Source organism: Nerophis lumbriciformis, linkage group LG06 (genome assembly GCF_033978685.3).
Source record: "Nerophis lumbriciformis linkage group LG06, RoL_Nlum_v2.1, whole genome shotgun sequence".
Lineage (NCBI taxonomy): Eukaryota > Metazoa > Chordata > Actinopteri > Syngnathiformes > Syngnathidae > Nerophis > Nerophis lumbriciformis.
In genome coordinates this window covers 15,153,451-15,164,701 of record NC_084553.2, presented here as the reverse complement: position 1 = coordinate 15,164,701, position 11,251 = coordinate 15,153,451, and the positions used below count along the sequence as shown (strand labels likewise).

Below are 11,251 nucleotides of genomic sequence, written 5' to 3'. Positions count from 1 at the left end.
GGTTGTTTCTTTCTGTTATTAATATTGTGGTTCCTACATTATATATCAATATATATCAATACAGTCTGCAAGGGATACAGTCCGTAAGCACACATGATTGTGCGTGCTGCTGGTCCACTAATAGTACTAACCTTTAACAGTTAATTTTACTCATTTTCATTAATTACTAGTTTGTATGTAACTGTTTTTATATTGTTTTACTTTCTTTTTTATTCAAGAAAATGTTTTAAATTTATTTATCTTATTTATTTATTCTTTTTAAAAAGGACCTTATCTTCACCATATCTGGTTGTCCACATTAGGCATAATAATGTGTTAATTCCACGACTGTATGTATCGCTATCGGTTGATATCCGTATCGGTAAATAAGAGTTGGACAATATCGGATATCGGCAAAAAACCATTATCGGATATCCCTAATAAATACCTCTCCAAATCATACTTGCCAACCTTGAGACCTTCGAATTCGGGAGATTTGGGGGGGTGTATATGTATAGCTAGAATTCACTGAAATTCAAGTATTTCTTACATATATATATATATATATATATATATATATATATATATATATATATATATATATATATATATATATATATATATAGTATTTATTTTATTTACCGGTGTGTGTGTGTGTGTGTATATATATATATATATATATATATATATATATATATATATATATATATATATATATATATATATACCTCACTTACCCCACAAGGTGTCACTGTCCTATTTTGCCTTTTGGGTGGGTTTACGCCACTAGATGTCGCTCTCTCTTTTTGCCACTAGAGGGAGCCAAATGATTGCAAATAGTGTTTTTGCAAACAGTTCTGTTGCTGTTATTACCTCTATTTGCATACAAATCCTCATTTAATTTGATTATGTTTATTTATAAGCGTGTATGCATGTAATAAAGAGCCAACAAATGGATGTACAGCGGATTATCTGATGCGTGTGTGTGTGTGTGTTAGGGTTTTTAGTGACGTACTAGACTAATAATCCTCCCCCACACGAGACAGTTTGATGGCCTGCACATTGCAGGAGCACATCCCTCCTCTCTCTTTCTTTTCATTCCTCCAGGGTGGCAATTCTTGAAATATGTGAAGAATATTACTGATAATGCTGATTAAAAGTTAAGCTACTTCACTTTAGACCTTTCCTATTGAGTGAGTTAATGCAGTTTCCTAAATTAGAAAAAAAAAAGTGGCACATGTCACAAAGTGGAAGTCTTAATTACCTTAATCGGATTCTATTTTTATGTCTAGCATTAATTGGGGTCATGTTATGTGAAGATAAGGAAGGGAATATGACTGCTGAATTATTATTCTTCAACCCATAATATTTAGATATATATGTTATTTCAAAAGATAAACGTTTTGTCCTCTAAAATGTAAAGAAATCTAACAAAAATAACTAATTTTATATATCTTTAACCAATTCTCTGTAGGCCAATTATGTGAACTACTATAATAAATATGGAAAGTGTTTGTATGCTTGCTATGTCATCCACTGCATCAATGTGTAAATAAAATACATTTCAAGTGTATATTTAAATAATTATATATTATATTATATATTATATATTTAATTAATATTATTAATATTGTTCAATGAGCAAAGTAAAACTAAAATACTATTTAAAGTAAAATATATTATGTATATATACTAAAAATATTTGTATTTTTTATTTTTTTACCATTTATCCAAAAGATGACCATGTGAACCACTAAAATACAAATTATACTGTATAATGTTAAAATAAATTAATTTAAAAAGACTAACCAGCAATGGAAACTGTTACAAATGAAATGTAAATTAAAAAAACAGCCGTTGTATGTTAACTATGGTGACCACTACTTTAGTAAATCAAATAAGCACAGTATATAAAAAATTAAGCTCAATTGAAGTTTAATTGAACATTTATGAAAACATTATTTCACCCAAATTATACTAAACAAATTAAACAAACAATCAAACAAAATATCATATTTTGTTTGATTGTTTGTTGAATGTAATAATTTTAGTTAAATTATACTAAATAAATTAATCCAATATATTAAAAATAAGTTCACTTAAATTAAATGTAATACATTTAACAAACTATTATTAAATCAAATAAAACCATATATAAAAAATTATTTCAATTAAGCTATACTAAATAAATGAATCCAATAAACAAAAAGTAAATGTACTTAAATTATAATTAATACATTTAACAAAGCATTATTAAATCAAATTAACTAACCATATATAAAAAATAATGTCAATTAAATTGTACTAAATAAATTAATCCAATATATTAAAAATAAGTTCACTTAAATTAAATGTAATACATTAAACAAACCATTATTAAATCAAATAAAACCATATATAAAAAAATATTTCAATCAAATTATACTAAATAAATGAATCCAATAAACAAAAAGTTCACTTGAATTATAATTAATACATTTAACAAACCATTATCAAATTAAATAAAACCATATATAAAAAATAATTTCAATTAAATTATACTAAATAAATTAATCCAATATATTAAAAATAAATTCACTTAAATTAAATGTAATACATTTAACAAACCATTATTAAATCAAATAAAAGCAGATTTAAAAGTAATTTTAATTAAATTATACTAAATAAATTAATCCAATAAACAAAAAGTAAGTTCACTTGAATTATAATTAATACATTTAACAAACCATTATCAAATTAAATAAAACCATATATATATAAAATAATTTTAATTAAATTATACTAAATAAATTAATCCAATATATTGAAAATAAGTTCACTTAAATTAAATGTAATACATTTAACAAACCATTATTAAATCAAATAAAAGCAGATTTAAAAATAATTTTAATTAAATTATACTAAATAAATTAATCCAATAAACAAAAAGTAAGTTCACTTGAATTATAATTAATACATTTAACAAACCATTATCAAATTAAATAAAACCATATATATAAAATAATTTCAATTAAATTATACTAAATAAATTAATCCAATATATTGAAAATAAGTTCACTTAAATTAAATGTAATACATTTAACAAACCATTATTAAATCAAATAAAACCAGATTTAAAAATAATTTTAATTAAATTATACTAAATAAATTAATCCAATAAACAAAAAGTAAGTTCACTTGAATTATAATTAATACATTTAACAAACCATTATCAAATTAAATAAAACCATATATATAAAATAATTTCAATTAAATTATACTAAATAAATTAATCCAATATATTGAAAATAAGTTCACTTAAATTAAATTGAATACATTTAACAAACCATTATTAAATCAAATAAAACCATACTTAAAAAAATATTTCAATTAAATTATACTAAATAAATGAATCCAATAAACAAAAAGTTAGTTCACTGAAATTATAATTAATACATCTAACAAACCATTATTAAATCAAATAAAACCATATTTAAAAAAACATTTCAATTAAATTATACTAAATAAATGAATCCAATAAACAAAAAGTAAGTTCACTTGAATTATAATTAATACATTTAACAAACCATTATCAAATTAAATAAAACCATATATATATAAAATAATTTTAATTAAATTATACTAAATAAATTAATCCAATATATTGAAAATAAGTTCACTTAAATTAAATGTAATACATCTAACAAACCATTATTAAATCAAATAAAACCATATTTAAAAAAACATTTCAATTAAATTATACTAAATAAATGAATCCAATAAACAAAAAGTAAGTTCACTTGAATTATAATTAATACATTTAACAAACCATTATCAAATTAAATAAAACCATGTATAAAAAATTATTTCAATTAAATTACACTAAATAAATTAATCCAATATATTAAAACAAAGTTTACTTAAATTAAATGTAAAACATTTAACAAACTATTATTAAATCAAATAAAACCATATATAAAAAATTATTTCAATTAAATTATACTAAATAAATGAATCCAATAAACAAAAAGTAAGTTCACTGAAATGATAATACATTTAACAAACCATTATCAAATTAAATAAAACCATATATAAAAAATAATTTCAATTAAATTATACTAAATAAATTAACCCAATATATAAAAAGTAAGTTCACTTAAATTATATTTAATACATTTAACAAACAATTAAATAAAACCATATATAAAAAACAATTTCAATTAAATTACACTAAATAAATTAACCCAATATATAAAAAGTAAGTTCACTTAAATTATATTTAATACATTTAACAAACAATTAAATAAAACCATATATAAAAAACAATTTCAATTAAATTACACTAAATAAATTAACCCAATATATAAAAAGTAAGTTCACTTAAATTATATTTAATACATTTAACAAACAATCAAATAAAATTTTTTCTTTTAAATAATTTCAATTAAATTATACTAAATAAAGTAATCCTATATATACAAAGTAAGTTCACTGAAATGATAATTAATACATTTAGCAAACCATTATCAAATTAAATAAAACCATATATAAAAAATAATTTCAATTAAATTATACTAAATAAATTAATCCAATAAATAACAAGTAAATTCACCTAAATTATAATTAATCCATTTAACAAACCATTATTAAATCAAATAAAACCATATATAAAAAAATGTTTCAATTAAATTACACTAAATAAATTAACCCGATACATAAAAAGTAAGTTCACTTAAATTATATTTAATACATTTAACAAACAATCAAATAAAACCATAAAAAACTAAATTTCAATTAAATTGTACTAAATAAATTAATCCAATACATAACAAGTAAGTTCACTTAAATTATAATTAATACATTTAGCAAACCATTATTAAATTAAATAAAACCATACATAGAAAATAAGTTCAATTAAATTGTATGAAAAAAAAAGTTTTTTAATTGTTAAATTCAATTAAATATTTAGTTTTTTTTAAAATGTACTTATATTAGAGATTAAGAAATACAATTAACTGCATTTTCAAACAAAATGTGAATGTGTAATATATATATTAGAGACTGAAATTTAAAATGATGATTTAATTTAAACCCAAATCAAAATACAAAACAAAATCAAATTCCAGAGCACAATTTGTTGTTTTGTGTCCCGCCCAAATACCAAGTCTTGTTTCTACACTTCTGAAGATTTTATTGGCATTTTCCAGGATATCAGATCAATATGTTGTAGTGTTGGCTCACAAGAACATGAAAGACAAAAAAAAAAAAAAAAAAGGTGGCACTATTGCAGGCAGAGGGTAAAGAGGCATGTGAGCTACTGTACTTCCTCTTCATATTTACTGTACTTCCTCTTCATATTTACTGTACTGTACATATTTACTGTACTGTACATACGGCCATCATGTTCAACTATTGACGACACGAATGATTAATGAAGATAAAAACACGAGGAGGTGGAAAAAAAGTCTTTCATGGCCAATAAAAATGTCAACTTGAAGCTTAAAATGTCAAAGTAATGCATTGGAAGAGTCCGACATGTTTGTTTCATCCCTTATGAGACATCACTTTGCACAGGAAGAGAAGACACAACTAAAAGTACACAACTATCATGTGTGAAGAGACCACAACAAGAAGCACGATGATGATGATATGTGCAAAACTCCTACACAATAAAAGCATGGCGCCTGCGGGCCAACAAAACAAGCGCGGGGGGGGGGGGGGGGGGGGGGGGGGGGGGGGGGGGTACACAAGTTGTGTTTGTGTGTGCGTTGTGTTGTGTTGTGTTGTACTGGGACTGTCGTGTGTGAGGGGAGGGACACTTCACAGAGTTTAGCCACTGCCCAACATCTTTGTCGCTCGCTGGTTGGCCTCGTCGATCCTGGTCTTGTTGGAGTCCGCCTGCACACCACACACACACACACACACACACACACACACACACACACACACACAAAATCTTAGGACAAGTGCACAAGTGTTCCAGGGTCAAACTGTGGCCATCATGCCAGCTCTCTACATGTCCTACAACTACTGTCTTATTTAACAGGAGAGCACTCCTGTCATTTATACAGGATCTTTGACTAGACTTTGACCACAGGATCTTAGACTGGCCTTTTCACATTGGCTGCTTAAAAACAGCAGAGAACTCCTGTTTCATATGTAGAGGATCTTTGTTTTGTGTCAGTCGGTCCTTTAAAAAGTGTAGATAACGCTAATGTCACATGGAGAGGATCTTTGATTTGTGTTCTACAGTAGGACCTTAAAAACAGCAAAGCAGTTTTGTCAAATATAGAGGATCTTTGATTTGTGTTTCTACAGTGGGACCTTAAAAACAGCAGAGCGCTTTTGTCAAATATAGAGGATCTTTGATTTGTGTTCTACAGTGGCACCAAAAAACAGCAGAGTGCTTCTGTCAAATATAAAGGATCTTTGATTTGTGTTCTACGGTAGGACCTTAAAAACAGCAAAGCAGTTTTGTCAAATATAGAGCATCTTTGATTTGTGTTTCTACAGTGGGACCTTAAAAACAGCAGAGCGCTTTTGTCAAATATAGAGGATCTTTGATTTGTGTTCTACAGTAGGACCTTAAAAACAGCAAAGCAGTTTTGTCAAATATAGAGGATCTTTGATTTGTGTTTCTACAGTGGGACCTTAAAAACAGCAGAGCGCTTTTGTCAAATATAGAGGATCTTTGATTTGTGTTCTACAGTGGCACCAAAAAACAGCAGAGTGCTTCTGTCAAATATAAAGGATCTTTGATTTGTGTTCTACGGTAGGACCTTAAAAACAGCAAAGCAGTTTTGTCAAATATAGAGCATCTTTGATTTGTGTTTCTACAGTGGGACCTTAAAAACAGCAGAGCGCTTTTGTCAAGTATAGAGGATCTTTGATTTGTGTTCTACAGTGGCACCAAAAAACAGCAGAGCGCTTCTGTCAAATATAGAGGATCTTTGATTTGTATTCTACGGTAGGACCTTAAAAACAGCAGAGTGCTTCTGTCAAATATAGAGGATCTTTGATTTGTGTTCTACAGTAGGACCTTAAAAACAGCAAAGCACTTTTGTCAAATATAGAGGATCTTTGATTTGTGTTTCTACAGTGGGACCTTAAAAACAGCAGAGCGCTTCTGTCAAATATAGAGGATCTTTGATTTGTGTTAGTAGGACCTTAAAAACAGCAGAGCACCTTTGTCAAATATAGAGGATCTTTGATTTGTATTCTACGGTAGGACCTTAAAAACAGCAGAGCCCTTCTGTCAAATATAGAGGATCTTTGATTTGTGTTCTACAGTAGGACCTTAAAAACAGCATAGCACTTTTGTCAAATATAGAGGATCTTTGATTTGTGTTCTACAGTGGCACCAAAAAACAGCAGAGTGCTTCTGTCAAATATAAAGGATCATTGATTTGTGTTCTACGGTAGGACCTTAAAAACAGCAAAGCCGTTTTGTCAAATATAGAGGATCTTTGATTTGTGTTTATACAGTGGGACCTTAAAAACAGCAGAGCGCTTTTGTCAAATATAGAGGATCTTTGATTTGTGTTCTACAGTGGGACCAAAAAACAGCAGAGCGCTTCTGTCAAATATAGAGGATCTTTGATTTGTATTCTACGGTAGGACCTTAAAAACAGCAGAGTGCTTCTGTCAAATATAGAGGATCTTTGATTTGTGTTCTACAGTAGGACCTTAAAAACAGCAAAGCACTTTTGTCAAATATAGAGGATCTTTGATTTGTGTTTCTACAGTGGGACCTTAAAAACAGCAGAGCGCTTCTGTCAAATATAGAGAGGATCTTTGATTTGTGTTAGTAGGACCTTAAAAACAGCAGAGCACCTTTGTCAAATATAGAGGATCTTTGATTTGTATTCTACGGTAGGACCTTAAAAACAGCAGAGCCCTTCTGTCAAATATAGAGGATCTTTGATTTGTGTTCTACGGTAGGACCTTAAAAACAGCATAGCACTTTTGTCAAATATAGAGGATCTTTGATTTGTGTTCCTAGCGCAGGTGCTTAAAAAACAAAAAACTAGTTTCTGTGTTTCTGTCACATGTCAGATTAGTGATTACAGTTTGACCCAGGAACGGACTGGTTCTATTGAACTTTGACCCCTCCTCTGATCACTAAGTGAATTGTTCACCTTCTCCATGATCCGGTCGATCTGCCGGTTCTGGGTGTCGATCTCCTGGCCCATGTCCAGGGCCATGTGACGCAGGTTGCCGATGATGCCGCCCACCTGCTCCAGGTTCTCATCCATCTCGTTCTCGCGGGCGTCGTCTGTTACCCTGCAACACACACACACACGTACACGTACAGTACGATTACTGCTGTAGTGTATACAAACATGACACATTGAAGTAGTTTGATAATGCTGAAAATGTTCCACATTTCATATTCATCGTTTTTACAACACGCTCAAGATCAAGTAGCACGTTTCAATATCAAAGCTGTGGAAATTGATTGCTGGAGAAAAAAAAAAAAATTGGGAAAAAAAGATTTCAATAAATAAAATACAAATAATTAGGTCATATTCCAGAAATCAATATTTATATATTGTAAAACACAAAACTCACAAAACCCACATTTTAGGATGTATGTTTTTACAATATTAATAAAAACTAAAGTTATTAAAATTGCTGACAGAACGCAAACATACATATATATATATATATATATATATATATATATATATATATATATACACACACACGGGTAAAAGCCAGTAAATTAGAATATTTTGAAAAACTTGATTTATTTCAGTAATTGCATTCAAAAGGTGTAACTTGTACATTATATTTATTCATTGCACACAGACTGATGCATTCAAATGTTTATTTCATTTAATTTTGATGATTTGAAGTGGCAACAAATGAAAATCCAAAATTCCGTGTGTCACAAAATTAGAATATTACTTAAGGCTAATACAAAAAAGGGATTTTTAGAAATGTTGGCCAACTGAAAAGTATGAAAATGAAAAATATGAGCATGTACAATACTCAATACTTGGTTGGAGCTCCTTTTGCCTCAATTACTGCGTTAATGCGGCGTGGCATGGAGTCGATGAGTTTCTGGCACTGCTCAGGTGTTATGAGAGCCCAGGTTGCTCTGATAGTGGCCTTCAACTCTTCTGCGTTTTTGGGTCTGGCATTCTGCATCTTCCTTCCACAGATTTTCTATGGGGCTAAGGTCAGGGGAGTTGGCGGGCCAATTTAGAACAGAAATACCATGGTCCGTAAACCAGGCACGGGTAGATTTTGCGCTGTGTGCAGGCGCCAAGTCCTGTTGGAACTTGAAATCTCCATCTCAATAGAGCAGGTCAGCAGCAGGAAGCATGAAGTGCTCTAAAACTTGCTGGTAGACGGCTGCGTTGACCCTGGATCTCAGGAAACAGAGTGGACCGACACCAGCAGATGACATGGCACCCCAAACCATCACCCAACCATGCAAATTTTGCATTTCCTTTGGAAATCGAGGTCCCAGAGTCTGGAGGAAGACAGGAGAGGCACAGGATCCACGTTGCCTGAAGTCTTGTGTAAAGTTTCCACCATCAGTGATGGTTTGGGGTGCCATGTCATCTGCTGGTGTCGGTCCACTCTGTTTCCTGAGATCCAGGGTCAACGCAGCCGTCTACCAGCAAGTTTTAGAGCACTTCATGCTTCCTGCTGCTGACCTGCTCTATGGAGATGGAGATTTCAAGTTCCAACAGGACTTGGCGCCTGCACACAGCGCAAAATCTACCCGTGCCTGGTTTGCAGACCATGGTATTTCTGTTCTAAATTGGCCCGCCAACTCCCCTGACCTTAGCCCCATAGAAAATCTGTGGGGTATTGTGAAAAGGAAGATGCAGAATGCCAGACCCAAAAACGCAGAAGAGTTGAAGGCCACTATCAGAGCAACCTGGGCTCTCATAACACCTGAGCAGTGCCAGAAACTCATCGACTCCATGCCACGCCGCATTAACGCAGTAATTGAGGCAAAAGGAGCTCCAACCAAGTATTGAGTATTGTACATGCTCATATTTTTCATTTTCATACTTTTCAGTTGGCCAACATTTCTAAAAATCCCTTTTGTATTAGCCTTAAGTAATATTCTAATTTTGTGACACACGGAATTTTGGATTTTCATTTGTTGCCACTTCAAATCATCAAAATTAAATGAAATAAACATTTGAATGCATCAGTCTGTGTGCAATGAATAAATATAATGTACAAGTTACACCTTTTGAATGCAATTACTGAAATAAATCAAGTTTTTCAAAATATTCTAATTTACTGGCTTTTACCTGTATATATATATAAATATATATATATATATATATATATATATATATATGTGTGTGTGTATATATATATATGTATATATATATATATATATTTATATATATATATGTATATATATGTATATTTATATTTATATGTATATGAATATATATATATATATATATACATAATTGTTTTCTATATGGCTTTAAGAAAAGAAAAAAAATTAAACATTTGTTTATCTTTAATATTTGTGATCCCCCCCCCCCCACTTTTTAATGAAAAACACACCAAAATCAACATATTTTAATTTCAGTTAAAAAAAGTATTAAAAAAATAAATAAAAATCCTAATTCCTTACTGACATAAAAACACCATAAATGTTAATACATTTCTCACAAAAATAAAAATGTACACATAATAGGAAATATGTTTTTACATAATTAACAAAAAACAATATATAGTAGCTGAGATAGGCTCCAGCGCACCCCGCGACCCCGAAGGGAATAAGGGGTAGAAAATGAATGGATGGATGATTGAAATTAGGACCATTCTGACACAATCATATATATATATATATATATATATATATATATATATATATATATATATATATACACACAGTATATATATTTAGTATTTACACATATAATTTTTTTTTCTATATTGCTAAAAAAAAAAGTTACTTAAAAAGATTTAAAAAAAAAAAAAAAAGAATCATCTGTTTGTAATTTTGGGGATATTTTCCCCTCTCGATATAAAAACACACCGGAATCAACATTTTCATTTCAGTAAATTAAACAAAAACAAATGTGCAGATTTGGATGCTTTTTAACAGACAATATTATTTAACATTATTTAAGTACATAGAACAGAGAAGTTGAGCCATGAAAGACATGTATTTGTATGTAATAGTATAGAACACATCAAATAAATCCTACAAAAATATAGAAACAATTTTGTAAAAATCCTATTCGAAGTAATTTTGGTGTTTTATTTTTTAATCAGGATTTATAAATGTAAAATATTGATCTTT

At 29.3% G+C, this 11,251-nt stretch overlaps 1 protein-coding gene across 2 annotated transcripts in view; it reads right to left on the bottom strand.

The window, feature by feature from the left end:
* Positions 1-5,701: 5,701 nt before the first annotated feature.
* Positions 5,702-11,251, bottom strand: part of LOC133608521 (synaptosomal-associated protein 25-A-like) — a 95,472-nt gene continuing 89,922 nt past the window's right edge. For both annotated transcript variants that reach the window (XM_061963806.2, XM_061963805.2), the window contains exons 7-8: positions 8,097-8,241; positions 5,702-5,856 (exon numbers count right to left, since the gene is read on the bottom strand). In XM_061963806.2, the coding sequence (XP_061819790.1) occupies positions 5,788-5,856; positions 8,097-8,241 (214 nt within the window). In that variant the 3' untranslated portion in view covers positions 5,702-5,787. The remainder of the gene's footprint in view (positions 5,857-8,096; positions 8,242-11,251) is intronic.